General features: G+C 40.5%; 1 protein-coding gene across 1 annotated transcript in view; it reads right to left on the bottom strand.

The window, feature by feature from the left end:
* STAT4 (signal transducer and activator of transcription 4) overlaps window positions 1-25,261 on the bottom strand; it is a 38,845-nt gene extending 13,584 nt beyond the window's left edge. Inside the window, exons 1-10 of the mRNA XM_052675797.1 lie at window positions 25,143-25,261; window positions 22,602-22,730; window positions 20,517-20,661; window positions 8,011-8,109; window positions 7,129-7,221; window positions 5,371-5,449; window positions 3,712-3,797; window positions 2,710-2,861; window positions 1,459-1,617; window positions 571-663 (exon numbers count right to left, since the gene is read on the bottom strand). Of these exons, the coding sequence (XP_052531757.1) occupies window positions 571-663; window positions 1,459-1,617; window positions 2,710-2,861; window positions 3,712-3,797; window positions 5,371-5,449; window positions 7,129-7,221; window positions 8,011-8,109; window positions 20,517-20,661; window positions 22,602-22,729 (1,034 nt within the window). The 5' untranslated portion in view covers window position 22,730; window positions 25,143-25,261. The remainder of the gene's footprint in view (window positions 1-570; window positions 664-1,458; window positions 1,618-2,709; window positions 2,862-3,711; window positions 3,798-5,370; window positions 5,450-7,128; window positions 7,222-8,010; window positions 8,110-20,516; window positions 20,662-22,601; window positions 22,731-25,142) is intronic.
* Window positions 25,262-25,684: the final 423 nt, after the last annotated feature.

Below are 25,684 nucleotides of genomic sequence, written 5' to 3'. Positions count from 1 at the left end.
TTGTATATCTAACTGCACTGTGCTTTGTGTACGCTTTCCACACCTGCTCCCCCACCTTCTATGCCTTCTTTTTGCTGCTGGATGGAAATGAGATGCGAGATCCTCTCTGATCTCACCTCATTTTACAGAGTCAAGCAAGGAGGTAGTGGGAGAGAAATAACTTGTCATTGATACACCAATCACACACCTCGTAAGCTGCAGATATTTCTCTTTCTAATGTGCTACAGTGGCTCTGAGTATTCTGATGTTGCCTGGCATGATGTGGATCATTACTTGTTAGCTTGCAAAGCCATTAAACCAAGAATCCAATAAATATAGATTCCTGAAGGTGCTGACTTTTGGCCACAGTCTGCCTGTCTTCCTTCTGCTGTTTGCTCTTCATTGCCACTTATTACAAGTGACAGGTTCGGTGTCCTTTAGACCCTTGCTTCACAAAGCTCCCTGGAGTCGAAAGGGTCTCTGCCTGACTCTCACACAGAAGTTGTAATACTTTATGGATCCTGAAATGGTCTCCTAGAGTAAAGTGCAGCATGTGAAGGGAGCAATTGATATCAGGCTTCCTTTTCTTACCTTAATTTTACAGTGAACTGTATTAACGTTTTAAGAACCATTGGCCTCTGGGGGTGTGTTGGCATACAGGGCTGCCTTTCAACCACAAATGAACTAGGGTAAAAAGAAATGAAACAAGTAGATTGATAGGAATATGCATAAATAAATGTATAGTAAGCTATATTATCTATTTCTTTGAGACTTACTTCTCTGCAGATGCTAAAATGGGAGATATGCATTTTCACTCTCAGTTCTCTAAATGATCTCGGGGTCTGACTTACACTTGAATTGTTCCCGTAAGAAACAGATATCTGTTATACTTTAAAATCAAACCAAAATCAAATTCTGTAGGACTAAAATATCAATTGAATGATCTAGCCTTTTATCAGAACCATAAATCAAGCTATACAAGTCCACTGAACCTGGTTCCAGTGAAATTAAATCATTGTTTTTTTCCCTTATTTTATAAAAATGCAATAAACCATGTTTTGCTTGCAGACACAGCTGATAGAATAGCCACTTGTGGTCTGTCTCCTTGTACAGCTGGTACAAAAGAGAAGACAAATTATGAAAATGTTCTATATGAATAGATGGATGAATTTGGGAGGGAAGCCTACTTTGGTGGGGAACAGAAAAGAGAAGGATCTGCTGCTTCACTACACAAAATTCTCAGCGGTACGTACGTGATTGAAATAAGTGGGTTTTGGTGTTCACATGGAGTAAGAAGTTGACCACAAAACCTTAAGTGCTGTACGTGAGAAGCTCTCTGGTACCTTCAGCTTCTCTGAGTTTTGATGACAGCTGTACACACTCCTTCCTTTGGAAACTCTTAACAGTTAGGTTTTGTTGTTAGCAATAAATGTGTGTCAGTTCAGGTAAAGCAACATGAATTCACAATAGCTTACTCACTTGCGGAAGAGGTTGTAGAGCAGGAAATTGACCTTTTCCAGCAGCTGAGGTCTTTGTACTGGGATGGGATCCCCATCGTATGTCAGTCTGGTCAACAGCTCATCCAGTTTTTCCAGTTGCCTTCTAACTTGAAAAAGACTCTCTGCCAACAGCGTAAAACTACAGAGAGACAACAAATTACCTTGCAGTCTCTCATGTAGTCATTATTAGAACATAATATCTACTGAAGTTCTTGCTTAGGGAAATTGGATTCCGTGCCTTATAGTGCTTTCAAGCTTTATACACAATTATGCTCATTCATCTTTTGTTTACAGCTGTGAATAAATACATCATGCAAGATTTCCCACTTTACTTTCAAAGGTAAATATCTCCCCAAAGGCCTCATCAACAACAGTGCAACAGTGACTTTGATAGTTTAGAGGAAATGCTTCACCATCCTGATGTTTTACACACAGGGCACTGCTGCCAGTTCTATTTCTTGCCTACAGCTTGGTAGTTTTTCCTTTCCTCTTTGAAAGGATAATAGTTATATGAATTGAACATGCTACCAAGACAAAAAAAATTCTTTTCTTCAAATTTCAAAAACTATGTATGTGTTCGGTTATTTTCCCTCTGTTTTTTCTTCCTACTATTTACTCTACCTTTTCCAAAATATTAGTCAGATGGAAGAGAAACTGATGCTCTCTAGAGGTATTATTATTATTATTTTTTAAATCTAAAGTTATTATTATTTTTTTTTTCTTCTTCTTTTATTTTTTTTTTCACAAGCACCATTAAGCCTGATTCTATTACCACCATGGTGCAGACTTCAGTCATTCAATTCTGGGTAGCTTTAAGCCTACAGCAGTGATGTACCCAGCGAGTCAGAGCATAAAGTATCTACCCAGCTCCTGCTGAGACAAAACTCCCACTGTCCTCAGTCAGCACAGCTCTTACTCAAGCAAAACTCCCTGGGGTATGTGTATTGTATATCTGCAACTACCATCAAACCAAAAATTGACCGACTGCAATGGCTCAGGCTCAGCGCTTTACTGTAATGTCATTCATTCTGCCAGCGAGTTCTACTGTTCTATCACTTGATCTACCAAAGCAAAGTGCATTTTTAGTTATTTACTTGCATAGCTGCTCATGAATTTTCTGCTGTTGCAAGGTAGCAAGGCAACCGATCTAAAGGAATTATCATTTTGTGTGCATGGGGCTTGCAGACTTCCTGTGGTTTTCAGTGGAAACATAAGCTCAGTGCAGGTTTACCAGTTCTGGAGCTGATCGAGCCCCCCGTGGAGGGGACCCCCGATGCATGCAATCTGCTGCCGTCTCTTCCAGTCCAGCAGTTCCTCCGTCAGCATGTTGCTCATGAGCATATCAATTTCGTGGATGACACGGCCTATTTTACTTAGCACTTCCTGTAATATGGGATAGCTGTCATGGACTGACCACAGGGCACGGCTACAACATCCAGCCATTATCACAAAGTGCTGATTACATTTTTTTTTTTGTATGATTTTGGAAACATCTGTATTTAGTCCCACCACTTTTGTCTCTTTAGCCCAGAGGTGACTGGATTACTCACCATCTAAAGCTAATCCTGAGTATCAATGAGTTCCTCAGTAAAATTTCTCTTTAGGGGTTGGGAGGGGCGGTTGTATTCATAGTGGGCATAACAGCTCCAAGCAGTTGACATTTAGAAGCACTGTCAAGGTCATAAAATCCTTCTTCTGTTTTGCATCATGTCCAATTCACAGGATTTTTTTTGTTTGTACATTTGACTTGCTTTTAACAGTGGAAGATACGTGTGTCTGAGCACGTGGCTTTCTGTACTGGTAAAGGAATGGTCAAGAAGTGCTCGTAGTCACATGTCTCTCTTGCTAAACCAAGCTAGGTAGCATCTGTGCATTTGTTTGTTTGGTTTTGCAATTACTAGATCACATTTACTTTGGATAACTTTTATTTCCTGTAAAAGCTCTAGACTGCCAACTAAACTATCCTTGCAATGCAGTGCAGAAGTGCTCCTCTTGTCTAAGGTGAGCGGAATCATAGCCCTAATTAAGCTTCTGCTTAATTGCTGGTTTCTTAACTGCTCGCCAAGATCACCCACACAAACACAAAGCCTTTGGTATATTGGTAACTCACATGCTGTTTGCCTGCTCTTCCAAGAGGAGAGAATTCAGGAAGGCACAAGTAGCATTTGAGTATTCGGTGTGGGAATAAAGGGAGAAAGCACATGACCCACAGCTGACAAAGGATGTCACTAACCTTTCTCTTGTAGTCTAACGTATTGAGCATCGCCTGCAACGCCAACATTTCCTGTTTAATGAGGGCGCTGTTTTTGTCGCTCTGCTCTGCCAGGGGTGAAAAAATCACTCAGTTAATTCGGTACAGATGTGGGTGTGGGGGTTTGTGTGTGTGCTTGTGGGGGGGAACCACAACCTGACTGCAGGAGGAACTAGGGAAAAAATAAACTGCAGGCATCAGCAGATTACATAATGGCACATTTCCTTTGAATAGGTCCATTTGCATACAAACTTAAGCTATGCTTTTATGATGCCGTTCTTGAAGTGTGTGCGTGCGTTTGGAGCAGGAAAAAGGTAAAAAAAAGGTATGGCTCATAAATAGGAATCTCTATATTTCTTGTGTGCATAGTGATATATACATCTGGCTTGGATCACTGATTGATCTGTGTACTATTGACACATGCTCATGGTGTCAGCATGTAAAGCTCTTTGGGCTCCAAGTGAATTATGTCTGGTTGACATGCATCAAGGTTACATGTTTGAAACAGATAAAATGTTCATCACCACGGGGATTTTAGCAGCCAGGAGTACCAAACGCTGGTACTTCCCCCTTTCTGTAATTTTTTTCCTTCCCTGGATCATGCATTAGCTTCAAGCTTCCCCAAGCTCACCACATATACACTCATACTTGGCTCATCTCCCACCTTTTGCACTTGTGTCACTCATGCTACCTTCACAAAAGAAATTGGTGCCAACTGTGTCTCTGCTGAGTTGTGGATTGACATCTCATTACATCAGAGTATGTACTTTGAGAGAGAGGGAGGTGGGTACTCGGCTCTCTGCTCAGCCACCACAGTTGCTCACATACACGTCTTAAAGTACTTCAAGCTGGTGTGCAGCAAGTGTTGGCAAAGTGAAATTGTAAGCCCTGAAAGTCATCTATGTAAGCATGTTTGATTTCACAAATTGGGCAGGTTTCGATCACCTGTTTGGTCAATAATTGTTCTTGACCTGATGACCAACACCTCATTAAACCACAGCAATTTGATCTCTTCCAATTGTCTAGCCATATCCAGCCTTAAACACACAAGTAATGTGTTTAAGAACCCAGGCATTTCAAGCCCCAGCTATCTCTGCATGTTCAAAGGGAGGTACCAGGAAGGTAACTGGGTAGACACGAGTGGACCTCAATTTCTTTTCTGAAAGAGATCGTGCAAGTGCTGTTGCAGTGTGCAGATCTTAACCATCATAGGTCAAACATGCATTCAGAGTGCTTACCAGTTGATTATCATCACTGTGGTCAAAAAAGAACAGACAGCCAAGTTAGAGGCTAAAACAGTACTCTGGGAAATAAGATGCTCTTCCACATTGTGCCAAGGAAGGGCTGAGTCAACCACAAGGAGAAGGAAAAATAAGTTCTTCAAATTAAGACAGCTCTTCTCATTGTGTTGTGCCCCTTATCTTTAGAAAATAACTGCACTTGAACACTGAGATCATGTTTGCCCTTTTAACCCCATGAGAGTCATTATGTCTCAGACTGTAGTTTTATACAAGCTAAAAATCTATTTTTATGCTTACATATATTATCTCAATAATGCATAGAAAAAAAACTGAGGCTGGGTTTTAGTTGTGTAATCACTTCTTTCCTTGTGAATCTAAAAACAATTACAAAAGCACTTACCTAAACTTTGTATTGTTTTATACCTGAAGTCAAATTCTTCTTGCAAGTCTTCCAAGTATTTGACATCTTGGTCAGTCATCTTTCCCAGGGGAGAGCAAAGCGAGAAATTACTTTGGTGTTCACAGTGGCATAAAAAGGAACTTACTTTGTAATGGATAAAGGCATAACATAGCATTCTCCTTTCCTACTGTCTGAACACGTAAAATGTTGCACCAATAACTGAACTGACTTTGTATTGCCTTAAAGCAAGTGCATAATTTTGCAAAGTCAGAAAGGTTTGAGCAGCAAAGAGAACAGCAGGGTTCAGGGACTTTATTTTTCAGAGGAATACTTAGCAATTTTGGTAAGGGAGTGATGCAGCTTTACTGCTTTGGCTTTTTGCAAGTGTTAGTTTTCATAGCTACAGCAAGAAGTTTAGAAGGTGTTGTATCTGTGCCACATATGAAGGTAATTAAAAAGATGTATCGAGAGAAGGAAAATAAATCTGTAGGAAATAATCTGGTTTGCTTCGAAAGTCTTTTTCTGTGCTGTTTATAGGAAGCTTGATTCTGCCAGCGACTGATGAACAATGCTTTTTAGTTCCCTGAGATATGCAAGCTCAGTGTCTAGGAAAATAAGTGTTCTTTTGCTAAATTAGGACACACAGAGTTAATAATTCTGTTTTCTTCTTCTTCTTTTTTTTTTTTTTTTGAACTTTTAAATTATGTGTGCAAGGTATGAAATTACGTACACAAGGAGCTGGCTGATTTCTGTGTTCAATTTAATTACCTATTAAAAAACCCTTGTACCTGGAAATCATTCTCATTTTCCCTGGTCTTTCAGGGGTGGCTGCACTTTCCCTCATAGATGCTTGCTAGACACAGGGTGGAGCAGCAACGTGGTTGGCTGCTGAGTTGCAGATCCGTCTGCTGTTGCTTTGCAGCTCTTATCTGTAACATTGATAGAGATCTAGTACCACAACTTCTAAAGCTAGCTTTATCCTTTTAAGGGTTTCATCTCTGTGTAGGGAGATGCTTATGAGAGAATGCTAGTAGGACCTCTTTCTAGTATGCCTGAAGTGTTGTTCGTGGACAGCGTATGCACGAGTATTTCTACTATAATTTCTACATCAAGTCTGCTATGAAACTAGAAGAGGTGCTGGGATCCTAAAAAGGCTATAGGTAGTCTGAATCCTTATCCTGCCTTGAAATGAACAGGAAATTATTCTGTGAACTTCTGCAGCCTATTATACAAGACTTAGCTATAGGGCTCAGTCCTAATCTACTCTGCAGTGGTATGACAAGCTTCTGGAGAATTGTTACCATCAGCTCACAGCGTTCTTCTCTCCTCATGCTTCCAAAATGTATAATTATGTCATGCACTATTTGGCTTTACAGAAATCTTGATACACACGTGATTCAAAGGTCAGAAAGTGTAGTTACTTCTGACCCAACTAAAGGAGGTGGAATCGCAGAAGTATGTTTATTGAACCTCACATCTATTTAGAAGCAGTAGGTATGTTCTTACTGCACTCAGTTATCCACTTGTAACTTGCATAGCAATGAGTGTGACAACTTTAAACTAGGTAACTCTTGCACTGAACCCAAAGCTGCTGCAAAAACTGATCTGAGAATCCATATTGAGTAGTTAACTTGGAAGAATAATGGGATAATGAATAAATGGAGAGACACAAGGTGTTGGTGCTTAACGATAGCTGAGATGTGTCTATGAAAATCATAGCTCGTGGTTGTGCAGATAGGAAACAGGACAACAAAATACCTGGGCGCTGTTCTTAATGGCTGACACTTTGTGTTCCACATTTCTTTGTCTCTCTGAAACCACGGAGTTCTGCAAAGACTTTTCCAGTGGTCCCTGGAACACATTGAGCAGGTAATACTTGGATGAGTAACGCCAAGCGTTATTGATGATATGGCAAGTTCCAGCACAGGCAGGGAGTTCATAACCCTATGTTCTACTGGCTGAGGACTGGTATGAACAGCTCAATCTCTTTAGCACCACAGATCTCAAAAGCATTCTTCTTTAACTTAGAAATCCAAAAGGTGAACGGGCTTGGGTGTATTGCAGATATTAAATGTCTAGTAAACTAAAGGTATCTGAAACACAGACAACTAGATTTCTAAAAAAAAAGACCAGTGTCACAGTACTCATATAAAAATACATATTGCATCCGCAGGTTATTAAAAGAACACTTGAATGATATTCTGTCTGTGTTTTAACCATATAACCATTTCCACAAAATAGTTGTGAATGTGGTTTTAAAATTTCTTCCTTCGAGTAACATGCAAACAATCAGTGTAACATGTAAGATGGAATGTCTTTTGTGTTGCATAATTCATATGAATTAGCGCAATGCATAATTTAATATGTACACATCTGTTTTGCAAAGAATAATCTCTTTAAAGTCTTTCCCACAGATTAAAGTCTTTGAAGATTAGCTGTGACATCGAAGTCACTTATAGCAATGTTTGCAGCAGCAGAGCCACTAATGAAGTACAAACATGAGTTTAAAGGGTAACATTTGGCAACCCCCCAGTGTACATAAATCACTCTAGTGGAATTCATAATGAGAGGACAGGATTTGGTCCTAAAAGCACTTGGGCAGATTAACGTGGTGTAAATTAGGGAAATGTAATTCATTACCTGCACGGGCATGCTGGCTGCAGCCAATATTCTTCTTTCTTCTCTTAAGCAGTTTGAGATGATCACTGCTATATGCATGGGATTACCATGGTATTTCCCCTGCAAACACAAATAAACAGAACTTTTAAAAATTGAGAATGCAGGATTTCCCACTGGAAATCACAAACAATGTGGTTTCCCTGTCTCTGAGCTCTGTGTGGGTGAAAAAGACTCTCCCAATGTTCTTGACCTTTGCTAGTGTTGCTTCAGCTTCACAGTGCAGCATCAGTTAGTGCCACGGTCACAAAATACTCTTGGAAGTGTCCTACAGAGAATACAAAGATGTAACTCTGAGATGCACATAATTTGATGATCAAATTGCGCCTCTAGTATTTGATAGAGCGTTCCTGTCCGTCTTTTCTATGCAAGTTTTTATCATGTTTTCCATTTTCAATAGGATGTTGCTGTTAGCATGGATCATTTCGGCCAAGAAAAGACCAAAGTCGTACCAGCATAGTAATGATACAGTCAGAAAGGCATCCTCAGCAGAAAGCAGAAGACTTAATTTTAGTCTATGAACAATTTATCTCCTTCAACAAATAAGGAAGGAAGCAGAAGCAGAGCTTTGGCCCAAGCCGTAGAGTTAGAATTTTGTCTGTTTTTTACACCATCTTAAGGAAGGTGCAGAATTGCTGATGTTTGACAGATAAATGGGTGCCATGTGAAAAACACTGGTTTGTGCTGTATTTATCAAGTAGGAAAGCCTGATAACTCAAGCAGCATCTTTCATGGTGGTGTATTTGTTCAGCGTTTCTCAATATCCTTCGTGCCTTTCATTCAAGTTTTATGTCTCTGTCAGTCAGGTGCCCTTCATTCAGTATTCATGTACCCTTTTTTCATTAATCCAGTTATTTTCTCTTCCTGTACAATTTCCTCTTTTAGCCTTGTTCCTCTTTCCTCCTCTTTTTGAATAGTTTTTAGTCACATTTACTTTTGCTTTCTGTGAATTTGACTTGAGAGATTTGTGTATACTTAAACCAATGGTGCATTTTACCTTGTTATCTCATACCAATTGCTCCAATAGAAACTGAGTATGTGAACACAGCTGATAGAAATAGGAGCACACTTTCTGAGCACCTATCGTTTGCTGTGACAGCAGGCCTATGTTTCTAGCAATTTTCACTAGATAGAACCAGATAACGTCCCAGGTGCTTTTGCATGATTTTATGACGTGTTTTGACTTCCATTGCAAGGTAAAAGAATATTGCACAAAAATGATAATTTTAATTGCAGAGGCCTCAAGTTGCTCAGTATTAAATACCACACTTAGCTATAGTCTCATTTCAGGTAGAGATGAGGTGATAGACACAGGACTCTTAGAGCTAAATGAGTGATGTACAAAGTGCTCCCTTCTAGGGCAGCTTTGACTGTCATGGCATTGTTGGCAATGAAAGTAAGCTTTGCGATGTTTCTGGGGTTTTTGAATTCATCCCAGGAGAGGGATGAATAAAGTGCTTGTCCCACGTGGCCATCAACGTACACCCAAAGTAGTGTGAGGGCTGTGCCTGCTTTGATTTGTGGGCAAGCAGTTCAGGATGGTAGAAAACCAGTTGGGTAATTAATTAGCTGCAGCTGTTGGCACTGAGGGGTTTTCTACCCCTCAATGGGCTGAAACTGCTCAGCAAAACATGAGTTGATTGTTAAGGATGAGGACATGCTTAGTCAGGAGCATTTGGCTGGCTTCAGCTACAGCAGCTTGCGTTGCTAAGCCTCGTTGTTAGCACTTTGACTTGAGAAAAAAGCATTTTTTGTAATAAGGCTTGCGATGAGAGTTGTGGTGAGAAATCCATAACTAGTGTAAATCCACTGATGCATGTATTTGTTGGTCTGATGACTTCTAAGTATTGCTCTTATTTTTTGGCTGGTAAAACGGTGTCCTGCCTTCCTCGTAGATGGCTAATGCATGAGGAGCTTAATATGCAGTGGTATCTCTGCAGACTAACTGAAGTGAGAAGTGTTTATTTCCAGCTAACTGCTGTCTAACAGAATTTGGTAAAATTTAATAACACCTAGAAAGTGTTTTAATATAAAGACACAATCCTGCAAGGGAGGTCTTTGGGTTCCTGAGGAACTTCTGGATGCAGAAGCCTGGACACCAGTGTTGGATTGCAGTATGGAGTTCCAAAGAGCATGACAGAACTGTGTTACTCTAGGCTGAGCCTGAGATTCTATTTGAAGCTCTGAGTGTAAGGAGGGAAACTTGAAAAATCAAAACTGGCTGCAGTGATCAGTAATGAAATTTTGGCCCAAACAACCCCCATGGAGACCTTGAGGATTCTTTTGTCGTTGCTGTGTAACAAGAAAGATTCAAACAGACCCTGTAACTAAATCAAAATGAAATAGAAATCTCTTGGAGCTGGAGGACACACCTACACAGAAAAGGCTTTCTAAAGCATCTTGACATTGGGATGTTTTAAAATCCCCCACAGATGAATGCCAGGTATCGGGGACTTTCCTAACATTTCTAGATACTGTTCATATGCAAAACATGTAAAAGCTCTCTCTCTCTCTCTTTCTCTTTGTTTCAGTAAGGGAAAACCATCTGAATCAGGAGTTGAAGTGGAAATTAATTATTTTTTCCCCTTTTGTAACTCAGACAGCCCTAGTAATCAGTTGGGCCTGTAATGTTTCTCTTTACTCAGGACTACCTGGCACTTGTTCGATTCTGCTTGATTCGTTTTGCTCTTCCAGCAGGCACAGAGCAGACTGACAGAGAGCTGTCAAGGCTGTAACCCGCCACCAACTGAAGGCTGGAATGATGCTCTGCAGCTACTGTGGTCTGAATTGACATGCTTGTGACCAAAGAAGGGCAATGGGCCAGAAAGGCACACAAATGAAAGCACACAGCAAGCTGTGGGCAGCTGCAGAAGCAGTGTGCCACAGCCAGTCTGTCATGCTCACCTAGAACTGTGGTATTTGTGCAATGTGAACAGAATCATAGGATCACCAAGGTTAGAAAAGGCCTCTAAGTTCATCCAGTCCAAACATCCACCTATTACAATATTTCCCACTAACCCATGTCCCTCAGAACAACATCTCCAAGGATGGTGACTCCATCACCTCCCTGGGCAACCTATTCCAGTGCCCCACCTCTTCTGCAGTACTTCTAGCAGATGGCTTGTAACTTAAAGATAAGAAATTGATATGAGTAAACAAATTATATCTTAAGGGTTACAACGTATTAAATGACTGTAATTACTAAAAGTAACAATAGCTAATGTTCTTGAATGTCAAAATAATCACTGTTTTTTTTTTTCTCCCCATGTTTTATATTTCTCAAAGAAAATTACACTTCAAACTGCCAGCCAGTACTATCAGTTCACTGTAAGCTTTCGCTCTTCTGTATTTCCATTTTGTCTTTGATTGAGAGTGGGATTTGATTTTGAGTGGGATTTGCTCAAGTTGAACTTGGCTTCCAAATGACAACTTGGAAATGATTTCTTATCACTGAAGAAGTGGTATAAGTTGGGAAATAGAGAAAAGCTAACCAAAGAAAGCAAGCTTGAGCTGGTGCAACAAAAGCATTGGCAGCTGGGAAGGATAAGGGATATTGATTCTGCAGTTATGCAGGACTGTTTTATTAATGTACTTATATATGTGCATATATATATACATATATATGTAGAGAGAGAGGGGAAAACTTAGAATCATCTTCTTGTAAATACCAACAAAGAGAAGATGGTGGTTCACTTTTCATCTGAAGTTTCAAAAGGAAATGTTGTTCATATCTGCTACTATAGCAGCAATTCCATTGGTCTTAGAAGAGAGGAAAAAGAAAATCTCTGTTTTGGAGAGGTCTTCTGTGCTGTGGTTTTGAGCAAACAACAATTGGTCTTATTTGGAGAATTTTACTTTCAATGAGTACCACCATGATGATAAATTTAAACAAATAGGGAGTCAAACTTTCATTCTGAACAGAAGAACATTTCTCTGAATGCTGATGACGTTTTCTGGGGAGAAATCCCTCCTACCACTGCCCCGAATGCACTGTCTGCACCTCAGAGGCATCTGCTGGGAAAGTATCTTACCAAATTATGAGGAGAACCAAAAAGGCATTTCTGCACAAAAGATGGATATGTTACAGTGTGCAGCATTCAAACATGTTAGGCGAATTTTAAAACAGCCTGAGTTGTCTGGGATGTTTTCAGATCCTCCTCAGTGGCTGGGGAAATGCAGGACTCTGATTCCCTAAGTTATAAGATCGTGGAGAAACTTGAAAATACTTCTTATGGAACTGCAAAGTACGTGCGCTGGTACAAAGAGCTGTCAATTTTAGTGTTGGAAATGTACTGCTTTTCCTGGGAAGAATTAAGAAATCTATACCAGAGACTGGCTCTCTTGCTTACTCTGCTTCCCCACCCCCACATTTAATAATTTCCCCCAACAGTGTTGTGTAATTTCCCCTGGGTATCTCCATCACAAATAGGATCTCTCCCAACCTCAGTGATGTTGACAGCCAAAGGTCTCTATACCATGCATGTCTATAAATGAGTACTTCCTTATATGCATTACAGAATATCCTGTTTTCTGTGTTTCAGTGATGTGATTAGAAGGGTTTGGCTGTTGCTTACTGCCTCTAGCATACGAGGATGGTGTTTAACCTTTAAAAAACCCAAACTTTTACCTGCTTTTCAAGGTGACCTTAAAATGGCTTGAGTAGGTTTTAAGTGCTTTTTAATTCTGACAAAATGCATTTTTTACTGTAAAAACCATCAGCGCTAGCTATTTCATGTTGGTTCTGCTTGGAAAACCCAACTGTATGCCTTTCAGGCGTGTGCAATAAAATCTTTATTGGCAGCATGGAACTGTTAACTATGACAACTACTGATGTGTTGATGTTGAGTGAATATTTGATGGAAGGGAGCTGGGACACAGGCAGGGAACAGGATTACCATGTCAAGAAAGAACACGTTGCCTTCCTCGTTGCTTTCTTGTGACACCCTTGTTCTATCAAGCTGGATATTCAGCATCTCTCTAGATAAGCAAGTATCTCATCTTCCATGTAATGAAAACAAAACAAAATAGTTGTCATTTTTGCCTTGATTTATTGTTCCTGTTTGTGCAGGCAGGCAGAACACCTCTCTCAGTGTACTGCAAGGACTGACTCTTCTTTCTCTTCTTTGGTGAAGAGTGTTTGGTTGGGTGGTTTTTTTTTTAGTTTTTTTTTTAGTTTTTTTTGTTTGTTTTTTTTAAACCCTGCATCTCAGCAGGTTCTGTTCTCACTAAAATTCTTTTTCTACCAAAAAGATGGCTCTGTTCTATTTAGGTCTTTAAGAGGAAGTACCTGTGACTGCTCTTCTTCGATTCTTATATTTAGATTTCCCCTCCTGCTTTCAAAATACCTAGGAGAATCTTAAAGGCAGACTCAATCTTTTAGACAACTCCTCTGAATGTGGGAGGCCCTAAATCACAACCCTGCGGTGCTCTGTTTCTGCTTTACTCATATAATGCAGTATGTAACTTCCAGAAGAGCATAAATATTCTTGGGAGCACATGCCACCAGAACAGAGCTGGGATAAGCTGTGAAGGCAGAGGTCTTTTATTCCATACTCTGGTTTGCCCCTAAACTCCACTGAGTTCCTCTCAACGCAAAAAAAAGAGCCAAGGGGTGGTCTATAGGAGCAGTAGGCTTGTCAGCAGGTAGTGGGTGAGATACAGCTGCAGAAAATGCACTGTTGTAGATGTCATCATCACACAGTGCAACTGTGCTGCCCCAGGGAATGAATAACGTAGCAATGCTTCTTAGTCAAATGAGATGTGTTTCAAACCACATTTCACACCATTTTCCCTGCAAAAGAGGGCAAATAGCAGAGGACATCTGATTTTTGTTTTTTTCCTGTCATTTGGACACAAAGCCCAGAGCCCCATTAGCTAACTTCCCAGGCAGATCTCTGTCTGCAGCTGGGCCCTTAGAGCAAGCAAGGAGTGCACAAGGCTTCGTTTATTTTCTTGATTTTTAAACATCTGTACATAAGCCAACTCTTAAATTCGTTCCACGAAAACAAACTGAAATGTTTGTAAGTTATTACAGCAGCATTCCTGAAATAAGGACAAGTAACTCCAAAACATTTCACTTCTAGGAATAACCTTTTTGCAGCCATGCATTGGAAACCTTTGTTAAAAAATCCTCATTAGCAGCCATGCAGCTGCTAGCCTGCAATCAGTGATGGCAGAGGGTTGGCTGGTTAGCATTCGCTCTGCAGATTGTGTTCAAGGTTCCCCACTTGCATGCCAAATTATTTTGTAAACAGCTTTAATGATTAAGCTTGAAAACATGCTGATGGCAAGACGGTAACGTGAAAAGCCAGTTGGGATGGTATTAGATAAAATTCATTGCTTTGTTGATGTATCAGGTTGCATGAGCACTAAACACATGTAAATAATATTTTACATGTTGGGTTTGTTGGTTTTTTTTGTTTTGTTTTTTTTTCTGTGGTACGTTACGAACTTTCTCTATGTTCCATTCTCACCCCATTTTTAGCTTTAACAGGAAATGGCAACCTAAACATCAATGCCTACGTTTCCATTCTTTGCAACTGTTTCTCAGTATAGTGATTATTAGAAATATTTGTTAAGTACTAATTGCAATATCCTATCTCGGATCAAATGCTTTTCTTTTTTTCTTTTTTTTTTCGGTTAGTTTTCTTTGATGGTCCAAAACAAATAATGTTAGGATTCCTCATCCTTCTCCTTTCTGATATAGAAACTTGTGTTAACAGTTACCTGAACTGAAATAAACATTTCCATACTTAGTTTGCGTCTGGAGATGCTCAAAGATGTTTGATTCTCATTACAGATAGAAACAAGCCGTGCAGTATGGCTGAGAAACTGAAGCAGAAGCAAGAACATGCTACCACATCCCTGTTTTAACAGTGTGGAAAGCAAGATGCTGTTTGTGCTACTTAGAATTAGGGTAAGTTTAATATGAAATGAAATGCCATAACGTTAACATGCTGTGGTTGAGAGGACAGGAGGTAGATTAAGATACTGTTGCAGATAATTTCATAAAAATGTAGTGCTGTGTAGATGGAAGAACCAAACTATTATTTCCCAGCTCCACAGTTGAAATCTGTTTCCAACAGCTCATGTTGGTACAATTGGTGTGAATCAGCAGATCTGGTGAATCCTTGATTTCTCTCTTTGCAAGGATTCCCCAGGCTGCTGAAGGTGTGCACACAGTTGTGGTTACCTAGGCAGGTTGTCCTCTGCCTGCCTTCACCTCATCTCAGGCTCTAGCAGGGCTGATGAGCATGTGCAGATCACAGACACCTGAGAGTCTGCTGTGGCTGTTAAATAAATGTCATGAATATACATCTTTTATGGCAAAATGTTCCCCAGAGCACAACATACCCTCGTTAACTCAGGCTTCAGTGGTAAATGAGAGAAGAAGCTATTCTTCCTGTCCCTGAAATCAGTTATTTCACTTTTATAAGAGATTTATATAATCTGATTTTCCCCTGAATATCATAAACAATTTTGTGACACAGATGTATGCTGCTGTTAGTGAGAAGGGATAGCTTTCAAGAGTTATCATGAGACTAGAGCATAAAGATGAGCTGTGATTATGAGTGGGATGATTCTGGGAATTCCTGCTTTTTCCTGGTGTTGTTGTCATATGCCCATTGCACTGCACAGCCCATCTCTGTCTCTGAATTATAGAGTCATTAAGATTGGAAAAGATTACTAAGGTCATCCAGTCCTACCATCAACCCATCATCACAATGGCCACTGAACCATGTCCCTCAGTGCCACATCTACACGGTTCTTGAAAACCTCCAGGGATGGTGCATCCACCACCTCTGTGGGCAGGCTGTTCCAGTGCCTGACCACTCTTTCTGAGGAGAAATTTTTCCTAATAGCCAATCTGAACCTTCCCTGGCACCACTTGAGGCCATTCCCTCTCATACTATCACTGTTATTTTGGAGAGAGGCTGACCTCCACCTCACCACAACCTGCTTTCAGGCAGTTGTAGAGAGTGATAATGTTTCCCTTGAGCCTTCTCTTGTCCAGACTGAGTAATCCCAGCTCCCTCAGCTGTTCTTCATAAGGCTTGTGCTCTGAATCCCTCACCAACTTCCTTGCCCTTCTCTGAACGGATTCAAGGGCTTCCATGTCTTTATTGTATTGAGGGGCCCAAAACTGAACAAAGAACTCAAGGTGCTGCCTTACCAGAGCTGAGTACAGAGGGACAATTGCATCCCTTTTCCTAATGACTACACTACTTCTGATACAAACCAGGATGCCATTGGCTTTCTTGGCCACCTGAACACACTGCTGGCGAAGTTTCTGGTACCTCAGGCATGGCTCAGGTAGCCAAGCTAAGCCAAATTTCCAGCTCTGGTAAGGGAAGAAGCAAGGGCACGAGGATATCTAAGATGAAAAATCTGTAAATAACTTGGAGGCTGTTCCTACAAGGGCAGGTGGGGCATGGGCCATGTCTGTCTTAGATCCTCAGTCTACTTGCAGCCTTGCAGGATCCCTGCAGCCGCGCTGCTCTTACCAATCAAGGATTTTAGCCTGCGAGGGAGGAATGTGGGTGGCTTCTGTCCTAAACAAGTAATTTTGCCAGTCTCTATTGTGCACCAAATCTATTTGCATGTTTTGAAGAAGCTCGCTTCAGGGACAGGCACAGTTATTTACAAGAAATTCTTCAGCAAGCCAGGATATAATTGTTTATGGGCTAAGGTCTTGCAGACTGTTGCATTTTAAATTTTGTTCTAGAAGTGATAGGCAGCTCTTTGGAGCTTGACATCTGCCCTTTACATTCTGCTGTCATAGCAACAGCACAAACCATGTCCTTGTGACTAATCTGCTTTGCTTTTCTTCATCTAGGCTTTAAACAGGAGAAAGAGTCATAGGCAGAGCTTCCTCCGTCCAAACATATGCTCTCCTCATCCCTTTATAGAGCTGCTGCTCACAGGAGCAGGACTTTTGTAGGAGGAGGGACATAAAATTTAACCTTAGCAAGCAGCTGTGCTCTGCTGTCATCCACTGAAAAGCATCGCAACAAAAGGCCAATCTGCTGTAAAAATGAATCCAATTTACTGGCTAGAGGAGTAATAGTAATATGAGAATACAAGGGATTTTAACCTAAAGCACTGATCCTTTTTAGTAAACTACGTGCATTTTTACTAGTTTAATGTCAAGATGTACCATTTTGAAAGAGCAAGAAATGGATAGAGAAGTAAATTACTGAGAGTTAACAGCTTAGCTAAGTTGCCTTGAAGTACTTACAACTTTTTCACATTGTACGTTTCCTGGTCAACATTTCTTTTTACATCAAGGTAATTCTGGAAATTTCAGCAGTCTGAGCAGAAATGTCATGCTCCATTATTATTTCTGTGGTGGTAGAAAAATAGGGGTGGTCTTGGTGACCTAAAAACAAGGGTCTAGGCTGTTTTTCTGCTGACAGTTCTGGTCTTTGCATTTTGCAGCTCCTGAGATTGATAATAGATTTATATTGCAAATATCAGGCAGGCAAGGTCTCTCTCTTTTCCCTACTTCCTTCCTTAATCCCATGGAATAATGAAGATGTCTGCATACAGACATTTCAGGTGGAGCACAGAACTTTTTCTCTTCCTGATAATAGAAAGGAATCAGAGTGGAAGCTTTCAAACAGAGAGTGCTCGGCTGTGCTATTGGAAACTAGTAGGCATAACAGCACGAGGAATCTTGAGCCTGTGCTGCCTGGGAAGCAGCTGCACAAGCCATTTGTCAGGTGGCTATTGCTTCCTCTTCTAAGGCTGGCCATCACAATTGACTTAATTGTATGACCAATTAAGCAGTAGTCCTACACTTTTGTCCAGATTTGCAGACTGTTCTATGAGTGTTCTGTATTTATAATTATTTTATTGTTGTTGCTGTAGTACTTAGTGACCTATACCGCAGCTCAGCTTTGTGTTCCGTATGCTAGTTTCCAGCATTATCTGGCTTGACAAGCCATATATAATTGGCTCAAAATAGTAAACAAAGAAAAGCATTCAGGTCACATATTGAGGTTGAACATTTTTGTGTGTCTACAAGTGTCTGCACATCTGTGTGTGGTATAGAGGAGGGAAGGAAGAGGAGTGAACTGTGAAATTTCAAAGAAGTGCTTGTTCTAGAGAGCAAACAGAAAGGTGGGATCGTGGTGTAACTAACCTTCAGAGAAAACCAAACCAAGACTGTTCATAAAGTCACCAGGAATGAAAAGATGTTTACCAATGTAGCTGCCACTATTAATTTAGGGAGCCAGTCAAAGCTAGCGAACAGTCTCTAGTTTTGCAGCATGCCCTTTCTCTCACTAGCATTTCAGAACAAAAGGATTTATGGCAATGCAGTATACGCTTCAGTCACCTTTTCTGGTATTATCTCATGAAGCAGTCACAAGCTAGCTCAAATTAGGAGAGTTTTGTATCTGCGAGTGCACCAGCTTTGGGTGGGGAGCCAAATACCTCCAAACTCCTCAGATACATTCAAAAAAATCAGGTGCAACTACAAAGAACACACACTGCATACTTTGACTGAGGAAACAATTATCATTTATGTTCTAGAAATCGGAATGTAATGTTTTAAACAACTGTACAGAATATATGTGATACAGATTCAGTAAGAGCCTTGTTCTACTCCAAGCTACAGAAATTGTTTTGGAAATAATAATAAGGCTGTGAGTTATAGAGTTAAAGGTTATAAGAAACCAGGAAAAGCTCTAATAGTGAAAGTGTACTGTTTGGTGTCTGGTGGTTTGCATGTGTATTTTGAAACTGAATGAGTGGCTTTTAATCTGAATAGACGTTATTTGTTGTCTTGCTAGAACAGAGAAAGGTCAGCTTATTAGTAATAGCGCTGTTGTGTTTTTTGTTCTATTGGAAATATTTTACTGCAGACCCCAAGGTGAAAGTCCTTTTTAATAAGCAGCGCAATTCCAGCATCTCTGGTGTTCCCTCAGGAGTTTTGTGTTGCTTTAGACTGTCAACCTGCAAACCTTTGCGGAGCAGAGAATTCACTGCTTGAGGAAGCTTGTTAAGTCAGGGCCTGCAGGACTTGGGTTTCACTCTGGCCGTGTTCACACCAGCTGCTAGGTCAGCTACTGTGTATGCACTCTAGGCTGATGCGTCATCTCAGTGTCCTGAATTTCACAGAGGACACAAAGTGGCCAACTCAAGTTAGCCAACTTAAGTTTAGAGTAAAATAAATGGCGCGAGGAAAAGAAGGAGCAGTGAGATTCTTTACTTTGGTAGAGCCTGGAAGTACATACATACAATCCATGTGCATATGCACGTTGTGAAGGCGGAATCAGAAATGTACGGCCTGTTGAGCTAGGAATACAACTGCTTTTTTCAGTGCTCTTTGTACATACATGCTTCCGTGAGGAAACACCTAAAGTGGTGGAGCTCTGGCTCAACCGTACTGTGGCAAAGTGTCCAAATGACCATGAAGGAGATCACAGCAATGACCTTTCAGCTCTCCATTACAAAAGCAGTTAAGTTGTTTGAACTGTGCTGAAATGAGGGGTAGTGCTGCTACTCAAACCATCAAACAAACAAAAAAAGCAATAAAAGAGCTTTGATTTAAAATTATATGCATAACTTCTTGCATAACACTGGAAGGAAAAGTGATAGCGGCATTGCTTTTTTCAGGGGGCCACCATTACAGACATAGAATAGAAAGACATGCAGCCACAGTAGCACCAAAATAATTGACACTGTAGTATGAAGATATTCCAGATCAATGAATTCATATAAAATTAAGAAAATGATTTTGTAAATGATACAATTTTCACTAAAGTACTTATGGAAAACACCACGAAAGGAGAGAAAAATCCCCAAACTTTTGTTCAACTCAGATGTGTATCTATTTTATGCAGAAGACAAATAGATGTCAGGAAGTAGATGACTAATGAAGTGGAACTCTGAGAATTCTTGCCTTAAATAAACAATTACTAGAGGAACGTTCAACCAATCAAAGTAAATATCACTTTTTAAGAAGCCTAAAGGAAAATCCTTTAAGCAATTCATAACAAGTAATCACAGCTAAGAACAAAATAGCAAATGCGGTTCCTTTTTTCAGGGTGCTGTTTTGCTAAGGCCAAAATACATGATGTTTTCCCAAAGACTGTCACAGCTAATCGTATTTAAACGTGTGTGTGTGTGCCTGGAAAGTTGTTAATCACACTTGTAACAAACATTGACATCTATAAGCACTGTATCAACCTGTTTTTAAGAGCTGAGTAAGACGTGGGTATGCGCTGAGCCAAGAGGTCACAACATCGCTGTATCTCAGTAACGTGAATTAAAAATGTGGATTATTTTTCCACATGGTTACTGATAGCCTCTTATTGGAGGCTTGTTCTTCCCATAGCTGCCTGGAAAAGGGAATAGGGAAAGCTCTGAGCTGTGCACAGGAACAAGCTGTGTTAGCAGAGGTCAGGCGCTGCCCTTAGAAGCCAGGCAGAGTGTGCAATTGGTTATCTGGAAGAACAACATACCTGAAGCAGCTTTCTGATTCTTTTCAGGTTGTGTATCAAGAGAAGGTTCTTCTCTTGTGAAACCCGGTCTAGCTGTTCATCCACTTGTATTAGGAGGTTCTGTAAAAGGATGGTTGCCATTGCTTCATTGTTGGATGCAGCCTCCCTTGAGTACAGATGAACAAGAAACATTTTTAAAATGTCGTAAGTGCCGAACTATCTGTACAGAAATTTACAATCCATTGGGAAATAAAGGCAGTAAGAAGCTCGATTTAAATGTATCATGTAGAGCTATGTAAATAATTGATTTTATGATCCCTGAATTTACATTCACCACACTATGGCCTCGTCCAGAGTGGAGACAATCAGAGATTTCCAGTCTCAGTTTCTGTGAATATTTAAACACGTTTAGCCCACTCCCTGAAGGAAATGAGGCTTGAGCACAGTGTGAGCCAGAGTCTCTCTCTCTCTGTCAGTCACACAGACATAGTTTCTCAAGTTGCTGCCCGCTTTCAGCCAAAGTTGACAGTGGGCTCAAAGTCCAAAAAATACTGTATCTGTACAAATTTCCCAGAAAACTGGCAGGTTGGTAGAGGAGAGGAATCCAAATTAGTGCCTCCACTGAGGAAAATGGCAGTAATAACTTGCTCCAGGAGGCAACAGCCAGATGGCCAGTCAGCAGATATATATCTTCACACCAGGCGCCAGATGAGCCTTTGCCCAGCCAAACTGTATGGGGATACGAGAAGACTCTGAAGCTACTGGTGAAGGGTATGTAGGGGACAGAGAATGCAAATAACATGGAAACAGGCTTTACTAGTTCTGCTATTTATGGAACAGCTTGTTATATGAAGGGAAGTAACACTAGTGAGCAGGATAGAGGAAGGTAGTCTTTGGACTGGATGACCTCCTTGTCCTAAGGTTACTCTCTCCTTGTTCCCTAAATGGTGGATACATGTTCGAGATATACCTGCTAAATCTGGCAAAAAGGAGATTTTACTGATTCCCATGTTTCCACAGCCCCACTGCATGCTATAACCTTCAAGGAAAATTGTCATCTTAATTACCTGATTTTTTTTTTTTCGATAGTTCTCCTAGACTTGTGGATTTAGCTTCCCAAATTGAGACATCTCTTCCTGCTGCTATTAGTATAAACATTTTTTGGTATGTAGTTCTGAATTTTCTTGAGATAACTATTGATTGAATTTGATCTAAATTTCTGTATAAATTTACCTTCTAGATACCAATTCCCGCAAATTGCTGGCTTGTTCTGTAGAACTCTATGTCCAGCTTTAAATTTGATTTGGGTAAAGGGAATAATTCTGTGCTACAGGAGGTAAAGGGATAACATTTCCATTGAAAACTGACTTGCATTATGTTTTTCTGTGAAAAATCTAGTGCCATTATTTTCACAGAATCATAGAACTACCAAGGTTGGTAAAGGTCTCCGAGATCATCCAGTCCAACCATCCACCTATCACCAATATTTCCTGCTAAACCATGTCCTGCAGTACAACATATTTTTGTTCTTAGATCATTTTAATCGGATTTTGCTTAGGATTAAGTTCAAATAAGAACTCCCCTTCAGATGTTCCTTAAATTCGAAGTTATAAGGAATAGAAATCTGTGCTCTAAGAAAAAGTATCCAATCTAGAAATGTTATAATTGAATATTATATTTATATTTAACTTTAAATTTGTTGCTTTTCATTAAAACCATTATTTCAAAACATGCAGTTGCAATTTTCAACAATACTCCTTCGTGTTTCACGTAATATGTGGTAGTTTCTTAGGAAAAAAGCACAGTAATTTATTGATTCTGTTGGTGTAAGCATGACCATTGTATATAAAATAGGTTCAAAGGAAATTGTTATTTAAGAAGTTGAAAATAACGTTGCAGTTCTAACAGGAATTTACTGATACTGAATCTCTTAAATAGATGAAGTGTAATGCTAACTCAACAAGATAAATCCATGAACAGCAGAATACTATTCTTGGAATGTAGATGCCTGCACGGTTCACAAATGAGTACCCTAAAATCTGACAGATAAGGTAAAAACTGTTAATGATGGGAAATATTAAGAGAGGGAGCAAATGTATTCCTTACCAATCTTGGCTTTCTATCCATTGTGCCAGCAGATGCCGGATTTCCATGGGAAAGTTATCATCATAGAACTGGTCAACTTGTTCTAAAAACTTTATTTCCAGTTGTTGAACTTGACTCCATTGGGACATGCTGCAAAAGAAATAATTAAACTTATTTGCATTGAAAATAGCAATGTATTAGTAATATAAAGTGAACAAAACATTTATTTTCATCATAGTTTTTTTTTTTTAATTATGTGTTTTAATATTCCTGGCTAGTCTCTGTCTTTGAAAATGAATGTTTCTCGACTGAAGTTGGTCAGTTATAAGGAAGAGGGAGAAAAGCAAGTAAGACAACTAGATGTTTTAGCTCTTGCACCTCTGCCAGCTTTCTTCCTTAATGCATATGTTCAGATGATTATGAAGTGGGGAAATTTGTGCAGCATCTCTTCCTGGAGAAATAGTTCAGGATTGTATACTTCAAATCCAGCTGTTCTTATGAAATAGTAGTAAAAGCAAAGAATTTGCTTGTAACAATGAATTCATGCCATTTTATGTTGTGCTGTCGCTAGAGCCCCATGTCTTCTGTTTGGAGAGGACTGCTTACTTCAGAATGTTAATTATTAATCTAGTATATCTTTTCCATTTTTACTTGGCACAGAATTCTGAGATTTGGTGTTGAAAAAAGAAAAAGAAAAAAGAACTTGGGAAGGGTAGAGCCATATGAAAACCAAAAGACAAGCAACAGTGGGGTCACCCAGTCACAGGCTCTGAAATTCTTGACTTGGCTATCCACCCCAATTAACTTTTGACTCTACTGAGAGTTACAGATTTTAGGTGGGTTGAGTTGTGTTTAAATAGCCACTGCTTTCGAGGACTGAAGAGGTTACTTTGGGTGAGTGGACTCTCAAAGCAGACACCTCAGTGACTGCTTTCCTACTTGGGCAAAGATGATCTTTCTGACATCTGTACTCTAAGGTTGCATCACATCATCATTAATCCCATTCATGAAAACATTTTCATTGTGATTTTTTTTTTTTTTTTTTTTTTGGCACAGAAAAGCATATTCAAAAGCTGAAGTAGAATAAGCTGATATTAAAAAAAAGCAGAAATTGATTTTCTGCTTTAGCCCCACGGTGTACTAAAGAAGCCTGAAGGTTGCTCTGAAGGGTCCCATTGGATTGTGTCACTGCTCCTACCTACACTTCCACATCTTTCCAGCATTATCACATCTCCTGTGTTGCACTGAAGGATGCACTGGGAACAACTGACATACTTCTGTATTGCACTGAGAGATAAGCATTGCCTCAGCACAGACTTTGCTGGGCTGTGATTCTAGCTGTGTCATCTGCAGAAGAAGTCAGCAGTAGTTTGGGAACAGGCCTTATGGATAAGTAGACAAGGGGCACCCTGGGGCCTTCCAGCTTGGTCCTCCTGTGAGCTCTGCCCACGGCCTTGTCCTTTACCAGGGGTTGTCTGCTCCTCATCGCCTTGCTCACACTGACAAACTATGTACCAATGCCGTGGATCAAAGATTGCACTGCAGGAGGGACATTTTTCCTTGAAAATTAAAAAGATGAGGTTTCATCTTGGCGTTTTTGTAAAATTGGCGTTTTTATGAAAAAGCTGACCTTTTTATGAAAAGCTTTTCCATTTCCAACTCTGAATCATAGTTCCATAATGTCAACATTTCAAAGGACGGAATATATGTTTTTGGAGCAACATATAGGAGCATTTTCCTATCTCTGTTGCTACACTGGTAATTACAAAGAAATCACAGGCCTTATTTCTTGAGATACCTACAAAAACCAAATCATAATGTAATAATACCTCATATTGAGAAAATAAGATTTGAAAGCCTGCTTGCTTTCAGAGAGAAATTTTATTGCAGCTTCTGGCAAACTGTGGTGGTTGTGATACCCACCAAGTCTTAAAAACTTTGTACTTTTATACAAATTAAAAAAAAAATAAAAATGATGCTGCAACCTCTTTGGACTTCTAAGCGATGTGCAGGGCTGCTGGCATTGCCCCAAAGCTTGCAAAGGGCAGGTCTAGTCTGTACCCAGGGTTCTGGAAACACGTTCAATGCATTACATCGTGCTGCAGGTTTTCCTTTTCCTGGGAGTTGTGCTAAAAGTTTAAAAGCTCAGGACTCTTGTAATTTATATTGGATCTCCCCTGAAAGCTTCTTGCAGAAATGTACCATGTTTAAAAATTAGCATCAAGCTATAGCAAATAAAATACTGACAGTGCAAGTGTCTCACTTTTCACGTTGTGAGGTGCTCATTCAGATGCTTTTGTTTTTGTCTACAGTTATGACCTGTGCTACTGCTACAACATTCCCTACAGTCCCCTCTGGCAGAGAAACCTCCCCCGACAGAGCGGCCCAGTGGTGCAGGAGCAGTGGGGAGCTCCAGGACCATGAGGTCCCCAAGTCTAGGTAAGACACTCTCCTCCCACCCCCCGCCCCCCCCCCCCCAGGGGACCCTGAAGGCTCCAGATGGATGGACAGATGGACAGATGGACAGGCAGACGGACAGACAGAAAGAGCCCCCCAACTTGCCTGTGCAAGTGGCCCCTGAGCTGTTGGCGGTGTCCCCAGGCGTGGCTGCCGTCTGCCCCACGCTTTATGCTGCCCCAGCTCTGTCCCGGTGGCTTTTCCTGTGCGTCAGCTGTGCCCTCACCGCCCCGGGGGAGTGGAATGGGGCCGTGTCACAGTTTAAAAACATCACGAGTAGCACAGCTCTCAGTGGCTGCCTTATTGCTTTGGTTTTGGTGATGAGGTACATTCAGAGCAGATAGCGGAGAAAGGTAAAATGTTGGCTCTTAGATAAGAAATGGCCAGAAGGAGGTTGTTTATCAAAACGTACCCCATAACATCAATCAATTCTTCAGTTTATAATGTGGCGCTGTGGCCTGTGCAAAGGGCTTCTCCCCCTCTCCAGGGAGGCACAGGGCCAGTGCCTCTCCTGCACATGGACCCTGCTCGCTGCCTTTTGTGACCCACTCTAGCTGAAGGGCTCGGGGCTGTCCCGAGAGTGGCTCAGCAGCAGAACGTAACCACACCACACGCTGTGACTTCCTGCAGCAGCTACGGGTGTTTTG

This window comes from Tympanuchus pallidicinctus, unplaced genomic scaffold (genome assembly GCF_026119805.1).
Source record: "Tympanuchus pallidicinctus isolate F22 unplaced genomic scaffold, pur_lepc_1.0 scaffold15, whole genome shotgun sequence".
Taxonomy (NCBI): Eukaryota; Metazoa; Chordata; class Aves; order Galliformes; family Phasianidae; genus Tympanuchus; species Tympanuchus pallidicinctus.
Note: the sequence above shows the minus strand (reverse complement) of the source record. Positions and strands in the feature narration are given on the sequence as shown.